General features: G+C 53.2%; 2 protein-coding genes across 2 annotated transcripts; both read right to left on the bottom strand.

Moving 5' to 3' along the window:
* Nucleotides 1-1,555: 1,555 nt before the first annotated feature.
* LOC100773147 (bone morphogenetic protein 8B) lies at nt 1,556-18,066 on the bottom strand. The gene is made up of 7 exons (XM_035439646.1): nt 17,566-18,066; nt 9,837-10,026; nt 9,279-9,427; nt 4,362-4,559; nt 3,896-3,975; nt 3,426-3,536; nt 1,556-1,785 (listed from the first exon to the last, which is right to left on the bottom strand). Exons 1-7 carry the CDS (start codon nt 17,888-17,890, stop codon nt 1,636-1,638), a joined length of 1,203 nt encoding a protein of 400 aa, XP_035295537.1. The 5' UTR covers nt 17,891-18,066; the 3' UTR covers nt 1,556-1,635.
* Nucleotides 4,591-8,816, bottom strand: LOC113833845 (succinyl-CoA:3-ketoacid coenzyme A transferase 2A, mitochondrial-like). The gene has a single exon (XM_027399178.2). The coding sequence runs from the start codon at nt 8,210-8,212 to the stop codon at nt 6,638-6,640; it is 1,575 nt and encodes a 524-aa protein (XP_027254979.1). The 5' UTR covers nt 8,213-8,816; the 3' UTR covers nt 4,591-6,637.
* Nucleotides 18,067-18,664: the final 598 nt, after the last annotated feature.

Raw genomic sequence — 18,664 nt, forward strand, 5'->3', positions numbered from 1 at the left:
CAGCCTCTGAATGAGCAGGAACCAGTCTTAGGACAGTACTTAGGACTTATTCTAGAACCAGGAGAGGCCATATGTAAAGAACTTAGCAGAGAGTGCCAAGAGATAATGAGTTACTGTAACAGTGACCTTCACAGATAGCTTGAAGAGTTGATGCCAGGAGATGGTTGAGGACAGAGAGACATATTAGAACCCTGTTCTGTTTTGGCTTCTGTTGCTGTGATAAAACACCATGACCAGAAGCAGCTTGAGGAAAGGTTTTGCTTATTTGGTTTCTACTTCTACACCATAGTTCATCATTGATGGAAGTCAGAGTAAGAACTGAAAGAGAAACCATGGCAGAACACTGCTTCCTTATACAACCTGCTCAGTGATGGTCTTGCCCACATTTGTTTGGGCTTTTCTCCATCAAGAAAATGTCCCACAGGTGTGCCCATGTGCCAATCTGATGGAGGCAATTCCTCATTGGACAGTCCCTCTTCCCAGGTGTCAAAAACCCTATACAGATAAACCAAACCTCCAACTGGTGCAGTGGAGGTAGGGTGGAGCTTGTCTTGCCTTGGCTAGTGGCAGTAGAGCATCACGCCTCAGCGCGCTGGGGTTTTCAGGGAAGACAGCTCTGGAAGGATAGCTGAAGCCCTTGACAGGAGATGGTCGTGGTGCTCTGTCGGGCAGAAGTCAAGCGCGGCTCTGGAGCCTGGGCAAGGGTGCCCAGTGCCATATCTGTGCTGCTTCCCTTCTTCTCCATGCAATCCCTGCCCTGCCGCCCGCTGCAGCATGGACGATGAGCACCCGAAGGGTAATGCCTCTTTCCTTGGGCATTGGCTTCTGTTCTGTGATCATCTTGCCTATGATACCTTTGCTGCAGCACCAAGACACAGTACAGCTTTGTTTTTCTGGCTGATGCCGAGTTGTTTGCCTTCCTGTGAAGGCTGCACCAAGGCAGAAATGGGAACTATGGATCAGGAAACTGCTGGCATTTCCTTTAATGGCAATGGCTGAATCCAGATGTCAAATTCATAACAGATTTTTCATCAGCTGATTTATGCCTGTCTGTGGCCAGAAGTTTTGTGACTGAGATCCATAAACACACTAGGGTTTTGTTTGGTTGCTTTTTTGTTCTTTTGAAAGGTTTTGATATACATCTTGGGCTGGCCTTGAACTCATGATAATTCTGCTTCAGTCTCCCAACTCTTCCAGAAATCTCTGGAGGGAGTTGGTCATGTCTGTACATACCTAAGCCTTCTGGTGGCTACTAAAGAGCCCGAGGTCCATCTAGTGATCCAGATTCAAGTCAGGCTGGGCCAGTAGTCATCATGAATAGGTGGACAAATTGGATTTCTGTACCAATCCCAAAGGACATTCACTAGATGCCCCTGGGGGAGGGGTAGAGGTGGGCTGCTGCCTTGAGGGCTCAGGTCACCAGGGTTGTAACCAGGTCTATCTTACCACCCTTGGGCAGAGGTACCAGGAGACAGAGGGACCAGGAGAGGACCACGCCTGTGAAAGAGGGGAGAACATGGACGTAAAAGTTGAAAATCCTACCTTCCACCTTAGCCTTGGATCTGATAGGGTTTATTTGTTTCCTGGTCAGAGGGGCTGACCAGATAAATGGGGCGATGGCAGCAGGCTGATTACTCAGTGGCAGCCACAGGCCTGGACTACCATGTTACGCTCCTTGCGCAGGATGACATTGTTGCTTCTGTCATAGTAGAGCACAGAAATGGGACTCAGCTCGGTTGGCACACAGCATACCTTGGGAACGACATCTGGCTTCATCACGTGTATCTGGTAGAGAGGGGATGCAAATAGGACATGAGCCTGATGGTCCCTGTTCCCACCCCTACCCTTCTAGAAGATTTTAACCCCTTTGACCAGCCCAAGACCATTCTCTGCTGCAGCACATTTGCCCTGCCCAGTGCCCTTAAAACAGCCCAGGCACATGGCTTGGAGGGACTGATACATAAGCGCTTTGGCACTCTCAGCCCCTGGTCCATGGTCACATCCACTTCTGCCGAGACTCAAACTTACTGCGGGGGCACCGGGTGCCATGGGGCACCCTGCGGGGCCTCACTGCCCAGAATTGCTCTGTGCTTTACCACATCCCAACCAGGTAGGCATAAGCTGCGGAAGGGGCAATCTCTTTCTGCAGACTGAACTAGAAATGTTTATGGAACGTGTGTAGTAAGTTCAAGGGCTCTTTCCCTTTCTTGATGTAGCTCAACCCAACTTGTGAGGCAAGGCTATTTTTGCAGGTGAGAAACAGACTATGTGGAGTCCCCATGGCTGTTTTGACGGTGTCACTGAGCTTGAAACAAGTGCCAATCCGATCCTTCTCCCCTCTTTAAAGTATGCACATGCCTCCATCAGGCCGCGATTCTCCCCAGACAGTGGCTCTAGACATCCAGCAAACACCAGTGCCCTTTGAGAAAGGCCACCTTAATAATGGCTCAAAGCAGCTCTTGTGAAGTCATGATGCTCACGCTAGCACAGCGGTTCTCAGCCTTCCTAATGCTGTGACCCTTTAATACAGTTCCTCATGATGTGATGGCCCAACCATACAGTTATTTTGTCGCTCCTTTATACTGTAATTTTGTTACTGTTAGAAATTGTGAATATCTGATACACAGGGTATCTGATATTGAAACCCTGAGGGGCTGTGACCCACAGGTTAAGAATCACTGCTCTAGGTGGGGGGTGGGCTGGGGGTGGGGGAGGAAGTTTGGGGGTGAGGGGAGGGAGAGGGAGAAGGGACTTGAAATAAGCTTGTTCCCTAACTAGAACTAATAATAATAAAAAAAAAAAGAATCACTGCTCTAGTGCATCTATTAGGTAAACACAAGGCCAAGGCCACTGGGTGCTAAGATTCCAGACAAAATGTTCTCGAAAGAATCAGGCTCAACACCAGGCTCTACAAGCACAAATATATGGCAGTAGGCAGTTGCAGCTGCCTTCCTGCTCGCAACTTCTTCCATCACTGAGTGTCCCAGTCTGTGGCTCATTAGTACTACAACCTGAGAGAACAGACAGCCAGGGAAGAAGTGGGGAGCAGGCCCAGGAGGAGCCAAGGCCACTAAGTTGAGGGTTCATGAGTCACCCTGCTGGGCAGGATGGTTGAGAACATCACGGAGGCCAGATCTACCAGGAAACACGGGTCATGAAGGCCCCCAGTGGGCCCCTGTCTATATGTGCACGCCTCAGTCTGACTTCAGAGGCTGCAATATGTTGGTCCACAGGTTCCCACCTGTGCATGTGTAATGTCTGTGTGCTCAGGTGTCTGTCTGTCTGACACCCATGTGAGCAACAGTGTTACTAAGGGACTGAAAACAATGGCAGAGTCTGCAGGGAAAGTTCCTTTTGCCATTGTTCTTTCCACCCCCAGGCCTGACCAGTCCCTCAGGTCCCAAGAAGGCCACTGTGATACTGACCAGGGCCTGCATGTTGGCATGATTGGTAGAGTTCATGGAGTAGTCCATCGGGTAGTTGCACTCTCCAGCACAGTAATAGGCTGGGTAGCCCTGGGGGGCAATGACCGAGTCCTGTGGGTGGGAAAAGGAGTCACAGCAGTGTCCTTCCATAGACACAGGATAACCTGGGGCTGTGAACCCTCATCCCCTCAGCCACCCTCAGCAGGCAGGGCTAGACCCCAGCTCAGTCCTCCACACCTCATCCTCTGCTGTCTCCTCCACAGCTGCCCCCGTTCCTTCTGCAGCTGTAGCAGGAAGAGCCCAAAGGCCCTGCCCACCCAGCCTCAGTTTCCCTGTTGACAGTTTACTGGGCAGAGGGCTCAGGTTGCCTCCACAGTTTTTATGCGCAGTTAAAGGCACAGTATCTCCACCCCCACCCTGGAGACACCAGGCTCTGCAGGTGGCATTCAGGGAGGAGAGGCAGAAATTACCAGCCAGCCGAGGTCCCGGAAGCTGACATAGAGCTCATGCCTACGGCAAACATCTCTTCCTCGGGAGCCGTGACCTTCATCTGTGGGGGACAAAAAGGTGCAAAGTCTGCTCAGGGGTCCTGCTCTATGGAGTTGCCGTGGGTACTCCCAGTGTGGGGGAGATATGACAGGCACATTTACAAACGAAGGACAACAGGAAACTAAACCATTGGAATCACAAGTTCTACTTCTGGATCCCAGCTCAGCAGTCCTCAGTGGCTCCCCATGACCACAGGGTGCGGCTGTGTTCAGCAGGTGGCTTTGGGCATACATGGCTTCTGCTTTCCTCTGCAGACTCTTGACTGCAGCCCCCCCCCCCCCGCCTGCCAGGAACAGCCAAAGGTCAAGGGGCTCTAAAAGGACCTGGCTGACAGACTAGAAGAATTGAACATGTAAGGGAAGCCTCAGATCCCACCCAGGCCCTCACCAAAGATTCCTGCATGTTTGCTGGCATGCTGCATCTGGATGGTTTTATTTAGCTGCCTCTTCTTCTTCAGTGGCCTCACTGACTGAGGGGTCCGAACAGGTCTCTGGCTAGCCCTGAAGAAGCCAACCATGAAAGGCTGTCTAGATCGTGGTGCCTGTTGTCCCAGCAGACCAGCCAGGCCAGGATCCATGCTGTGCCCTGGGAGAGACAGAGAAGAGGGGGCGGGGAGGGAGGGAGGGGAGGGAGAGAGAGACTTGGTGGTGGTGGCAAGGCACCATGAACCTCAGTTTCCTCCTCTGGTGGCCATCCCAAGCACTTTGGCCAGCAGGTCTGCCGTGGCAGGGACAGGCACCTCAGTAGCCACAGGCATTCCTACTGGTGATAACCTGACAGATGGAAAACATTAATCTGGGCAGTCATTAATTTCCTTAGTTGGTCCTCACTGTAACCCAAGCCGTGGTGACTCAGCCTGTAAACATTCAGAAGGTAGAGGTGGGAAGAAGAGGGGTTCAAAATTATCTTCTGTTACACAACGAGCTGGTGGCCTGCGTGGGCTATATGAAAACCTGTCCTTCAAAAAACAAACAAATGAGAAAACACCAAAACCCCGAAGGTCTGTCTGCCGGGAGGTTGCCTGCACTGTAGAGGATGCCCCCCCACTCACCCCCACAATCCATGTGTGTGTGGATGGGCAGCAGGAACAGGACCTGGGTTATTAACAACAACAACAACAAAGGAGACCATAAAGTTGGGAAACAGACAGGAAATTGAAGCAGGAAGTCACTGGGAGGATGGAGCAGCTGGCAGCAGGAAGGGCAGTGAAAGCCACAGTGTCAGGCCCTACAAGTGACACAAGGGGCAGGCTTGGACCCAGAACAGGCCCTGTGTCCCTGCTACTTACTGTGGAGTCCCAGAGCCCTGGCTTCTGAGAAATGCAAAGGCCCAGGTCCAGCCACATTTGTTTTTCTGTCATGTCACTGGTCTTGTGTAATGAAGAGCATTGTAGAGTGCAAAGCCAGCCTGCATGGGTGCTGGGGACCTCTGGAGGCTCTCAGGGCAAGGTGAGCTGGACTGAGAGCCCATGGATGCAGCTAAACCAAGGTTCCCATTTTACAGGCGCACAAGCTAAGACCCAGAGATGGCATCAACTGTTCAAGGCCTGGACCAAGCAGCTGCAGAGCCAAACAACTGCCCTGCCCAGACAAGGCAGAGACTGGGTGAGGTGGGCAGAAGCCCATGGGGATTGAAGCTGCTCTTTCACAGTCCTGTATCTGATAGACCCAGAGAAGCTGCTCATGTCCAAACCGAGTGCACCTTCCCTCCCAGCTCTGCTCCTTGTCACTATCATCACATAGGACCCTATCTGGTGGAAGGCCACCAGGCTTTCCAGCTCTGACAGAAAAGCATGGTAGGGGTGCTTTCTCAGGGCACGAACACACACACACACATATACACACTCACATAAACATGCACACATGATGAACACACACACACACACACACACACACACACACACACCTCTTAACTTTTTTCACTTTTCACCCTGAGACTCAGAATGACAGACCCCAGAGCTGCCACATTGGGGTTAGGAAGGGAGGCCAGCTGGACTTCCAGAACAGAATGTCAGTACTGTAGGGACAACAGGAGACACTGCAGTTTACTAGGTGAGAATCCATCCATGGCAATGATTAGATTCTAGACCACCCATGCTGAGCCCAGGCCTCTGTGGACACATGCCGGAACTGCTAAAGTACAGCGGGTTTTCCAGGTGGAGTACCAGCACCAACCATCTTCCCTCAGTCCCATCCTAAAGGCGACAGGCCTGCCTGCCTGCCTCCCTTCTCGGAACACCTATGCAGCTTCCCGGAGGAAGTCGGGTGGGGGCAGATTCGGAGAAACAAAATTAGGAGCAGAAACCAGGGCCCAGGAAGAGAAGCCAGAGTTCCTCCTGCTCACAGACCCACAGGTCTGCATCTTGTGCAGCAGTAAATGGCACCAGGTGAACTCTGGATTTGTTCCTGCCCCCCGCCCCTTGTCTTCAGGCCTCATGATTCAGTTAGGAGCAGCAGCACTGGTGTTGACACCTGTCAGGGGATGATCTGGAGCCACGGAACCAGTGTCCTTGATTGTTTTAGTGCAGGGCTTTAGTTAGGCACCAGACACACAGGCTCAGCTTGGGGTTTTTAATTAAAATCACTCGGCTCTTGAGAAGATACCATCTGGCAGCTGGAAGCCAATGGTCACAAATCAGCCCTGGAGGGAGGGGTCAGAACTCCTCAAGCATCAGGTTTGATCTGCTGCATGGGCTTAAGGTCGGGGGACACTTTAAAGGCACAGCCTGTGGTGGCCTTGACCTCATCCAGTGACGAGCCCTCCCACAGCTCCACCAGCGTCAGCCCCTTCTTCGGGTCCACGTCAAACACGGCCTTTTCGGTGATGATGAGGTTCACGCAGCGCTTGCCGGTCAGCGGCATGGTGCATTTCTCCAAGATTTTGGGCTGCTTTTTCTTGGTGCAATGCTCCATGGTGACCACCACTTTGGTCTTGTCACCCGACACCAAGTCCATGGCCCCGCCCATGCCCTTCACCTTCTGGCCTGGCACCATCCAGTTGGCCAGGTCACCGTATTTGGAAACCTGCATGGCACCGAGCATGGTCAGTTGGATGTGTCCCCCGCGGATCATGGCAAAAGAGTCATCGCTGGCGAAGAAACAGCCCCCGGGAATCACGGTCACCGTCTGCTTGCCCGCGTTGATGATGTCGGCGTCCACTTCATTTTTCGAGGGGAACGGGCCCAAGCCCAGGATCCCATTTTCACTGTGCAGGTATACCTTCATCTTGGGGCTGATGAAGTTGCTGGCCAGGAGAGGGATCCCGATGCCCAGGTTGGCATACATGCCGTCCTCAAACTCGAGAGCTGCGCGCTTGATGATGCGCGTCCTGGAGGATTCCTGTTGCTTGCTCATAGTCGCTGGTGTACTGTCGCGCGTAGTCAGGCGCTCAATGCGCTTCTCGAACTTCGGCCCCTTGATCACGCGGTCCACGTAGATGTTGGGGACGTGGATGTCCTCCGGGCGGAAAGAGCCCACGTCCACGATCTCCTCCACCTCCACCACCGAGATGTCCGCGGCCTTGCACATGGGCACGTTGAAGTTGAACGCGCTGCCCCGGAATATCACGTTGCCTGAGCGGTCGGCCTTCCAGCCCTTGATCAGGGCGAAGTCGGCGCGGATGGCATGCTCCAGCAGGTAGTGGCGGCCCTGGAACTCGCGCACCTCCCGCGGCTGGCTCAGGGTGACCAGGTGGCCATTGGGCGAGTACCGGATCGGGGCGCCCCCTTCCTGCACCAGCGTGCCGTAGCCCGTAGGCGTGTAGAAGGCGGGCACGCCGGCGCCACCTGCGCGGATGCGCTCGGCCAGGGTGCCCTGCGGAGTCATCTCCAGGTCCAGCTCGCCCGCCAGGTAAAGCTGCTCGCACAGCTGGTTCTCCCCCAGATACGAGCACACCACGCGCTTGACCTGCTTGGAGGCCAGCAAGATGCCCAGGCCGAAGTCATCCACGCCCACATTGCTGCTGACGATCTTCAGGTCCTTGACGCCCTTGGTCTTCAGCGCAGCGATCAGGTTCTCGGGGATGCCACACAGCCCAAAACCCCCGAGCATGACGGTCGACCCATCCTTGACGCCCTCCAGCGCCTTCACCGGATCGGTGTAGAAGTAGACCCGTCCACTGCGGTGGCTGCAGCGGTCGCTAGCAAAGCGGAGGGCAAGGTAGTGCGGCAATGCGGGCCGTGGGCTGCGAGCAGAGACCCTGCGCGGGAGCGCCCACGCCAGAAGCCTCAGCGCTGCCATCTTCCATGGGCCACAGGGCTCCCAGGACCCGGACAGAGAGGTGCACCCTGTAAGACTGCAGCATGCCACCTCTGCGTTGCGTCACAGAGCAGGGAGGACACCGACCAGCATTGCTATGGGTCTCACCCTGAGGACAGGCACTGGAAACCCTTGGTAATGCTGCTGACAACTGGCTGCCAGCGCTTTGCCCTGTGGTACCCAGGAGAGTGCACTTGGGGCCAGGGTTAGGATCCCCCTCCTTGGGGGCCTGAAGTTAGCTAGGTCTTTTAAAGCCACAGTCACTTCTGTCACCCACTGCTCTAAACTCTCCAAGTACCTTGCCAGTTTTCCCTAACTCAGAGTGACCCTTGACACCTTTCTGCCCTTCTCCTTCCAAGCTATCCTTCCAGCCTTTTGCTGGACCCCAGACAGGCCTCTCTTCCGCCCTGCTGCCCTTTCAGTCCTCACTACCCGACATAAAGGAAATGTCCCACAAAAACCCTGTGAGTGAATCAGTGACTATAAACCTGTGTAGACCAGGAAACTGAGACTCAGATACTGAGTTACAACACTCAGAACGTGGGGTGCAGATCCCCCACCCCTCCTTCCTAGTACAGAACCTCTCAGAGTGGAGCCTGCTGCCCATGGAGAAGTCCCCCCCACCTCACTCCCCGCGGCCCCCCCACCTCACTCCCGCGGCCCCCGCACCTCACTCCCCGCGGCCCCCCACCTCATCCCCGCGGCCCCCCACCTCACTCCCCGCGCCCCCCCACCTCACTCCCGCGCCCCCCACCTCACTCCCGCCCCCCCACTCCCCGCGGCCCCCCCTCCCCTCCGCCCCCGGACCCCACCTCCCGCAAAGGATACCAGAGCTGGCTCTCAGGAGGTCAGTTGCTATTAGAAGGAGCAGGAAGGCAGCCTTGCTGGGGCCTCCCCAATCCAGGGCCTCACCACTCTACCAACCAAGTTCTCAAGAAAGGCCAAACATGGCCCAGGGAGAGGGCTCTGTGTACTAGGCAGGCAGCCTCTGCTGGAACCACCTCCCAAGACCCCCAGGGCAGCTCCCTGCTAAGGCCTGGAGCCTCACCATCCTCGGTTTCCACATAGAGGCGGAGTCCCAGGTCCTTGTTATGGTTCAGCAACCAGTGGTCACTGGCTGCAGTGATGTCCAGCACCAGCCAGCCCTCGTCCCCAGATCGGAGCGTCTGAAGATCCAAAAAGAACAAGTCAGACTCCCTGTGGACATGAAAGAACAATTAACCAAGGCTGAGGTTGGCACACCTGCCTGTATCTTGTGCCTGCCCTGGGGATCAGTTTCAGAGCCCCTTCCCTGCCTGGCTCTGGACTGACCTCCTTAGGTCACACAGAGCCTCCACATTCCATAGATAACCAACCCCTGACATTTTACTGTGTCCGTGTGCTGGTGGGGACACTGGCTCCATGGCTCAGTGCTGTGACCTATTGATGGCTCCACAGTCACTGGCAGGGCAGGGAGTTCAAGCCAAGCACCATTCTCATGTCTGAGGTGCCTCTCCCAGCAGGTGCCCCTTTCTTTTCTTGGAAATGCACCCTCTGGACAGGCCCTGCCAGAGCCTAGATCATGAGAGCATGAGGTGGGGTGGGCACCCTGGCAGAGAGAAGGTACCTGTTGGAGTGCTCCTGAACCACCTCGAACATGCTGACATGGAGGGTTGTGTTGAGTGGGTGGGTGCTGGGCTCTTTATATATCCGGAACTCAGCAGCTGTGACAGCCTCCCCAGCAGGGATCTGGGTCAGGTCAAAGAGAAATTCCTTCCAGTGTGGCTCCTGGTAGTCCAGGGTATGGTCATGCTCCACTGGAAGACAGAGTAGGAGTGGGGTGGTTACCAGGAACCAACATGGCTTGTGCTCAGAGTAAGAGCTGCCTGGGTGGAGCCTGCTCCTGCTCTACACACAGCTTGTGGTCTGCTCTGGGCAGACTCCAGGCCCCAGGAGGTGTGTAGTGGGAAACTCAGCAAGTGCTCTGCAGCTCCTGGACCCAGCAATGAATCACAGTGCCTCCTCTCAGAGCTCCGAGGTCAACAGTGAGATGGACATTGGTCCCAAGGCAGAAAATCACCATAGTTCCAGGGGAAAACTCTGACTACAGGGACATAATTGTCTGAATTCCAGTGGGACAGAGGACTCCAGAGCCTGTCCTTAATGAGAGGGTTGGTGGGGGAGTCAGATCTGTCAGCTGATCTGGGCTGTTCTGTGTGAGTTTTCCTCAGTGTCCTGGGAGAGAGATGTGCAGAGCGCAGGCCACATTACAAGATCAGCAACAGAAGGACCTTAGGAAAGGGAGGGAGGGGCCAACCAGTGCTGGCACTGAGGGGTTTAAGGGCCCACATTTCCTCTTGGGTACAGAAGGAAAGTGGAAGAACAGAAGGAAGAAGGAATACCAAAAGTAGGATGACAAACTCCTGGACAGGCCATCAAGTGCTGAAGAGTGTCCCACTATGTTTTGGGATCTAAACAGGCTTCGTGGAGAAGGTGAGCTTTCAGCAGTCTTTGGAGGATGGGATGTAGTCTCAACAGGTACTCTAGGAGATGGTGTACACTGGAGGGTTTGTTGCCTACAGACCATCAGTGTGTGTGTAGCAATGGGTTAAGTGGGGACAGTTCTGCAGTAAGCTGGAGCCCAGGGACAATGGTGTGCCCTGACCAGTGAAGGCCACATATTCTTAGAGCCCAACTACCAGACCCCATGAATGAGAGGGGAGGATAGGATGGGGGTGACATCTGAGGTGAGACCCAGGGTGGGTACAGCAATCAGGGTGAAGGCCAGACCTGAAGAACAAACCCAACATTTGCTCAGATGCACAGAATTGCCCAGAGAAGAATAGAGGGACCTTTCACTTTCTTTTATTTATTTGGTTTTTATGTTTGTTTGTTTTGGGTTTTTTGTTTGTTTGTTTGTTTTCAGTTTTGGTTTCTTCGAGACAGGGTTTCTCTGTATTGCTTTGGAGCCTGTCCTGGAACTCGCTCTGGAGACCAGGCTGGGCAGAACCAAGATCCGCCTGCCTCTGCCTCCCGAGTGCTGGGATTAAAGATGTGTGCCACCAACACCCAGTTTGGTTTTTTTTGTTGTTGTTGTTGTTTTTAAGGACAGGCTTTCCCCATGTAGTCCTTTCTGTCTACCAGGCTCTGGTCTCTGTAGACCAGGCTGGCCTCAAATTCACAGAGATCTGCCTGCCTGTGCCTCCTGAGTGCTGAGATTAAGAGTGTGCTACCCCTACCCAACCCCTCCTATCAATTTCAAATGCCAAAAATCCAGCAAGCAGGGATTGAAGCAGCCCAGTGTCTTCCCCAAACCTAACAGAGATTTTAATTATGCATCTTCAATTCTTTAAAATTCCCTCTGTGGCTACTGGACCTGCTAACCACAAGCCAGGTTCTAGAAAGCACCAGAGCAAACCCAAAGACAACTTCCTGTCTTTCTGTGCGGACCTCATCCAGCAATGACTGGCACACAGCAGGGCTGGGGTGGACTGGGTAATCGGTTTGCCTCTATAGAGGTAAGAAGGAGGCGCCAGCCCCAGACCAGGGTAGGAAGGATAGAGTCCCACTACACCTCAGCGTGTCTTTGAAGTTTTACAATCAGAGCCAGGTTTGCACTGTCTTTCTCTAACAGACGTAGTTCTTTGCTCATTTCTGCACAGCTGTCATAGGTGGTGGGAACACCGAAGTGAACAAGACAGTTAAGCTCAGCTCTATGGGGTTTAAAAAACAAGAAGGGCCAGGCGGTGGTGGTTCATGCCTTTCATCCCAGCACTCAAGAAGCAGAGGCAGACAGATGTCTGTGAGTTCAAGCCAGCCTAGTTTACATAGTGAATTTCAGGGCTGCCAGGGCTACATACTGAGACCCTGTCCAAAAAGAAAAAAGAAAAGAAGAAGAAAGAAGAGAAGAGGAGGAGGAGGAGATAGAATGTGATGATTTAAAAAATCTTGTAAATGTGTGGGGTATAAGGTTTGATCCCACACCATCACCACCCACTGCTCCCCCCAAAAGCCAACTAGGAATTGTCATTTCTTCGTAGGTGGTATTAAGAAATAGAAGAATAGAAGGGGTCCTGGGTTCAAGAATGATGGACATCGGTTGGATGTGTTCCATAGGGTCAATAGGGCCTTTGAAAAAGTAACAGGTAAGATCAGACAGGTAACTGTCAACAGGTAAGACATGCAGAACGGGCCGGGCATTGGTGGTGCACGCCTTTAATCCCAGCACTTGGGAGGCAGAGGCAGGCAGATCTCTATGAGTTTGAGACCAGCCTGGTCTACAGAGCAAGTTCTAAGACAACCTCGAAATCAATATAGAGAAACCCTGTCTCAAAAAAAAAAAAAAAAAAAAAAAAAAAAAAAAAAAAAAAAAAAAAAAAAAAAAACAACCAGACAGCAATGCTTGTAAAGGCATTTTGCAAAATGGATGGAATTGACTATTCTGTGCAAGAATCCCAGATATGATGGGCAAAACCATGGAAGACATGCAAAACGCAATGCCCTGGGCGCAGAGAAAGCTATGCTTGGTTCCACAAGCAACTGTGCTGGCTAGTTTTGTGTCATTCTGACACAAGCTGTGGTTATCTGAGAAGAGAGAAGCATAACTGAGACAATGCCACCATAAGACTGAAGTGTAGGAAACCCTGTAGCGTACTGTATGGATTCATGATTGATAAGGAAGGACCCAGCCCACTGTGTATGGTGCCACCCCTCAGCAGGCAGTCCTGAGTTGTATAAGAAAGCAGGCTGAGCAAGCCACCATGAGCAAGCCAGTAAGCAGCTTGTTGCAGGTTCCTACCCTGCTTGAGTTCCTTCCCCAGTGGTGGAGTATGACAAGGCTGTGGTCTGCCCCCCTGTGTCAGTGTGTTGTGTCCCCTCTAGATCGTGAGTTCTTCAGGGCAGTAACTGAACGTGGCAGATTGATGGATGGCTTGCGGCAGCCTGCTCATCAAGTCACTGTGTTCTGGGGACAGAGAGAGTGAATGTCTGTTCTTCCCCATGGCTTAGTTTCCATCACTCACACGGGGGGGGGGAATGGCTGGGGGCGGCTGAGGGACTGGTCTGTTTGACAACCATGTCACAGTGAGTTTCCACCAGAGGCTACTAATGTCTGCACTTACTGTGGGATTTGCTTCTTTTCCTGGTGGGGACTTTGAGGGTGGGGACAGGACCCCAGACCCTGAGGAAGAGGGGCTGGGCATGACTGTCCTATACTGCTAGTACCAATGGCTGAGGGTCCCATACCAGACTTAGAAGATGCTAGGCTCCTGGGCTCGTGCCGGACCTCAGAGGAGGGTGGGGCTCTGGGGTTGGTGACCTGTGCATTCTACACCGGAAGGAATTTCTCCCACCAGAAGCCTCGGCGCTGTGGTGAGACCCAGGCTCACTCCTGGAGTATTTTCAGCTGAGTCTCCGCACTGACTTTCTTCACAGGCCATTTACATAAGCATCTCTGCAACATAATTACTGGTCCAGTCCTCAGCTGGCTCCAGACCACAAATTAAAAGGGAACACCCGCACAGGCCACCACATCAAGCCTGCGATTCCTCCAGAAGAAACTCAAGAACGTGCTCCCTCTTGCCTGAGGGAGGGGAGGAGGCTTCTGGGAGAAGGTGGCCTGAATGTGTCTCTCCATCCTATGACTCATCCCTGGAGGAATCCCCCTCAGCAGGAAAGGTGAGCACAGTTTGGGTCAGAACTGGGGTCTTCAGAGTTGGAGTTCAGAGAGGGGAAACTGAGGCCCAGAAAGAGTTCTATGCCAAGGTCACACATGAACTCAAGATCCATTAACATGGACTTTCAGACTCACAGCCATGAAAATGAGTGGACCTGCAGTTCAACAGGTGGCATATTGGGGTGCATGTTCTGTCCACAAGGACCCTAGAATGCCTGCCTGTTGAAGCCACCTTCCTCCTGATGGGTCTCATGGAACCGGGGGTGTCAGGAGACACTCAGAGATGTGCTCACTGCTGGTGTCACAGAGATGGGGACGGCTGGCTTCCATCCCGCCTGATGCAGCTCAATGCTCCCTGACTCCTACTGGGCTGTTTCCTTCCCCTCTGCCAGCCTGCCTGAGCACCTGCCCACAGGGGCTGTGGCACATGGTGGGGTGTAGTTCAGAGGTAGAGGTGCTTGCCCAGGAAGGGCAAGGTCCCAGGAGAGAGGGGCTAGTTTCAGAAATGGTTTTGCTTTTTTTTTTTTTTTTTTTTTTTTTGGTACTAAAGTTTGAACTCAAAGTCTCAGTAAAGTTCCCAGGCAAACCTTAAACTAGAGACACATTTTCCTTAGTGTCCAAGTGACTGGATCTATAAGTGCACATTCCACCAGGCCCAGGTCAGAGCAATTTTCTTCAAGTAACCCAAAACTGGAAAGAACCAAGTATCCATTAATAATAAACTAATATGGATACATTGTGGGCTATTCATTCAATAGAATTCAAGCAAAAAAAAAAAAAATAAGAACAGAAACTAAGGCTGGGGAGTTGCTCCGTGGTAAAGGATTTGCTGTGGAAGCATGAGGATGAAGTTCAGATCCCCCCCCCAAGGTAAAAGCTGGGCAGGTAAGGTGGTAGTCTGCTTTCCCAGCACTCCGGTAGCAGAGACGGGATCTTCAGGACAAGCTGGCTAGCCAACCCCGGTAGAAGCAGTGCACTCTGGGTAATGAAACACACCCTATCTCAATAAATAAAGTGATGGCAATTGAGGAAGGCACCGAACATCAGCTTTGCCCTCCCAAGCATGTGCACCTGTGTACACATGTGTGCTCACGCATGAATGTGCAGCACACATAGTGCATACATAATTAAATAAAAAATGATTTTTAATAAAACAGGCCTGTTTTATTACACAAAGCCCTGGGTGGCTGGCTAGTAAAATTGGGATTCCCATAGAAGCCCCTGACTTTGGATGGCTTGAATTTTATGGGATGAGCATGTGAAAATTCTGTGAACTTAGGAACAGTTTATGAACAGAATCCTCGGCTTACAGCATCCATTCACATTTAGTCTACTAGAGTTGCTCTTACTGCTCCTAGGGACAGACAGGCCCCCAGCTGAGGATGGAGGCAGCCTTATGGAGGGCAAAAGCACAGGGTGCCGATGAACTGCTGTGTGCCCTTGAGGATATCACCAGCCTTCTCTGAGCCTCACTCTCCTGAGGCAGCACTGTGGATGCAAATGCAGCTCTGATGGGTCGTCCACAGAACAAAGTCTGCTTGTTAATTCCACAGATCCTGTCAGGACATTCGGTAATGTGGAGGGAAACAAGACAAGGTAGGAAACACACTTTGGAATCCATAGCTATGGATGTGGCCTTAGATGCCTTGTGTGGGCCTGGGCTAGCCATAAAGCTAGCTACTTAACCTGAGTCCATAGAGCAGCGGCTCCCACATAATTAATACACTGTTGCTAGGAGTCGAGAACGAATGGAAGAATGTGAAAGGCCAAAGATCTTCTGGACTGGAAGAAAATTCTAAGCACAGGACACACAGCTTTTGGTTAGCTTTTAGAATCCATTTCTGGGTTTAAATGCACAGAAGACACAGACATATGGGAATATCTGCCTTATGCCCTCTTTCTGTGTTTATACGTGTGTTACAGGGCCTTATTTTGATGCCGACAGGCCTTGAAGCTGTAGCATTCCTATCTCAGCCTCCTGAGTGCTGGAATTACAAGCACAAGTCACCATGACCAGCTCACTTGAGAAATTTTTTGTCATATATGCAAAGCTAAGCTGCAGGCATCAGGGATAGGGATCAGCAGGGATTGGACCTGGTTTACCCTCCACTGGCTTTCTGCTCATCCATTTGTCATCTCTCGTGATTTACTAGGAGTCCCAGAAGGAAGCAAGGTGTGGCTTGGCGAGAGCAAAGGATGTCTCTACTGGTTCATTGTGGTATTGGATCCTGCTCCGTTCACAGCAACAGTTCCCACCAGGGCTGTTCATGACTCGACCCAGAGAGAAAGTTGGGGGAGGGGAGTAAGGCATGGGGTGGGTAGTGACTCATTTTGATCAGAGGCTCCCCTGGGGACATTCTTGGGCAACTCTAGCCTCAGTTTTTCTATTCTTGTACCCAAGGTCAGCCTTCTTGAGGATGGAGAGCCAGTCTCAGTCCACATGTGGTCTGTCTTAAGTACCCAACCTCCTGGCTGTGGGCTTTCAGTGCTAGCAAAGGACTGCCTTGTCTTCCAATGTGCTCTCCCTCACTTAAGCCACCAGCAGCTATGGATCGGAGACTAGAGGTTCAGCTGTCCCCCTTTCCTAATTTCAGGCAGGAAACAAGTGGCCGATGACACCATAAACCTGCTGCCCTTTACACTCTGGAAAGTTCCTCTTACCCTGGAAGGAATGCCAAAAACTGAGCACTGGATACAGAGCCATGCAGCCTGGGCCTTTATCAGGTGGTTTCCAGGCTGCCACTGTCTCCCTGCCCTTGCCTAGGAAATAGGAGTGAACACTGTGGCTGTTCCCCATGCCTTTGGTAGGATGAGCAACAAACACAGTGGATACAAGGGACTGATGGTGATGGCAAGGTCCTTTGTCTTCCTGCTCTGAGCTCAAGGCCTGGCACCAGACCCATCTTAGTGTCTGCTGCAGCCCAGGCTGTCTGTCACAGACAGAAAGAAGCAAAGCAGGTAGGGATCTGACCAAAAGAAATTCTTGTGATTGCAGATAAAAGGCTTTGGGGTGCCTTTAAGACTAGTAGGAGAAAGTGGCAAGAGATAGCTGGAGAAAGAAGCCATACTTTGGGAGACTGAAGAGTGTCACAACCTCTCCTTAGGTCATTCACTGGCCTGGACACTCACTCTATGCCAAGCCAAGGTCCATCTGCTGGGGCCCAGACCCACAAGACTACAGTCATGGTCTGAGTCTGTTCACTCCATCACCTGACAGTGCACCCCACCCACCCGCTTCCTGCTGCACGGAAAGAACCTGCCGTCAGGGCACGTGGTCGGCTCTGGTCACTTCGGTGATATGACCACAGGTTTCTACACTGAACTTTGTCCCTCTCTTTAGGGCTGCGTTTATCACAATGACAGCATCACAGCCTCTGTTTACTCATCAGTCTTCCTAAGAAGGTCTGTTTTCCCGGGGACCTGGGCTAGGGGACCTGGGCATCACCAGATTCCCATTCCTGGGTGCCATGGTGAGCGAAGGCCCAGAGAACATGCGATAGCTCTCAGACCTTCCAGTTCTGACCCCGTAGTCACCATTACTCAGTGGTGTGTTTGCTGCATGTGTTTCCCTGTCCCAGGGACCTAACACTCCTAGAGGACTGATCCTCACACAGGGAACATCATTCCCAGATAGGCGGCCATGTGCTCTCCACATGGAGACTGCGGCCACCCGGAGACTCACCCATGTTGACGAAGCTCATAACCAGGTCGGAGCGCCCCAGGTGAGGTGGAGGGGGGCCCCCGTTGTCATCATCAGCCATAGCGTGGTACAGGTCCAACATGAAAAGGGGCGCGGATGCTGGCTGCCGGGAGGCAGCGGGGGGCGCACGAGGTCGGGGCAGCTCAGGCAGCCCGAGCACCGCCAAGATCTCTCGCTGCATGTCTCGGCGCTCGTGTACTCCCAAGCGACGCTGGGGAAAGACGTACGGGGGGCGGAGGCCGTGGCTACTGCCTAGAGAGCACAGAGCCAGGCCCAGCAGCCAGAGGAGCCCAGGACGCATGGCCATCTCGGACGCTCAGCGGACTCGCATCCAGAGACTCCCCGACGGCGAGGACCGGATGGCGCCGAGGATGCCCTGAGTTCGCACCTGTAGCTGGCAGCTCCGCAGTGACTGCACACCACGCGCTCAGCAGGCGATCGCCGCGCATGCAGGATGGCAGAGCAACCGTGGGCTCCCGGGGATCCCGGGGCGCCCAGTGGCAGGAGCATGACTTAGGTGCTCTTCCTCTGCCCTGCCCCTGCCTGGGCCAACCAATGAGGGCTCGGGGGCGGCCCCAAGAGCGGACACAGGTCCGCCGGTCGTACCGCTGCTGCAGCGCTGGGTGGTGGTAGCAACCGGTGCGACCCCGAGGTGGGTATGGGGGTGGGCGTCGAGGAGAGGCCAGCAAGGGTGTCCTGGGTCCCCCTCCACTTTCAAGGGCACTCGCCGGGCTCCGCGCGGAGATGTCGGGGTCTCTGAACACCTGCGCCCTGGGACGGGTCGTTCCGCGTTGAGGAGTCCGGGAGCTGTGGTGGTCTCCGCACGCGCCATAGTTCCGGCCATCGGGGCCAGGCAGATGCCATCTGTGCCGCGAGAATGGGGCACATTCCGTCCCCAGAAGCAGCCATGACCCGGCCTCTGCAGTTCCTAGCTTGCCAGCGCCTTCCCCGCTGTCCTGGGAGCGCAGCCTGAAGATGCTTCCCTCCGAGATGCACTTGCCCAGATGTGCTAAGAAAAAAACAAACAAACAAACAAACAAACAAACAAACACCCAGAATTTTACTACATGTTGAAGTTTCT

Source organism: Cricetulus griseus, chromosome 2, assembly GCF_003668045.3.
Source record: "Cricetulus griseus strain 17A/GY chromosome 2, alternate assembly CriGri-PICRH-1.0, whole genome shotgun sequence".
NCBI classification, from domain to species: Eukaryota; Metazoa; Chordata; class Mammalia; order Rodentia; family Cricetidae; genus Cricetulus; species Cricetulus griseus.

Coding starts and splice junctions, on each gene's coding strand:
- LOC113833845 (XM_027399178.2), bottom strand. CDS start 8,212: ATGGCAGCGCTGAGGCTTCTGGCGTGGGCGCTCCCGCGCAGGGTCTCT.
- LOC100773147 (XM_035439646.1), bottom strand. CDS start 17,890: ATGGCCATGCGTCCTGGGCTCCTCTGGCTGCTGGGCCTGGCTCTGTGC. Junction 10,027..17,565: donor TATGAGCTTCGTCAACATGG/GTGAGTCTCCGG, acceptor TCTGTCTTCCAG/TGGAGCATGACCATACCCTG. Junction 3,537..3,895: donor TCCGGGACCTCGGCTGGCTG/GTAATTTCTGCC, acceptor TCCCACCCACAG/GACTCGGTCATTGCCCCCCA.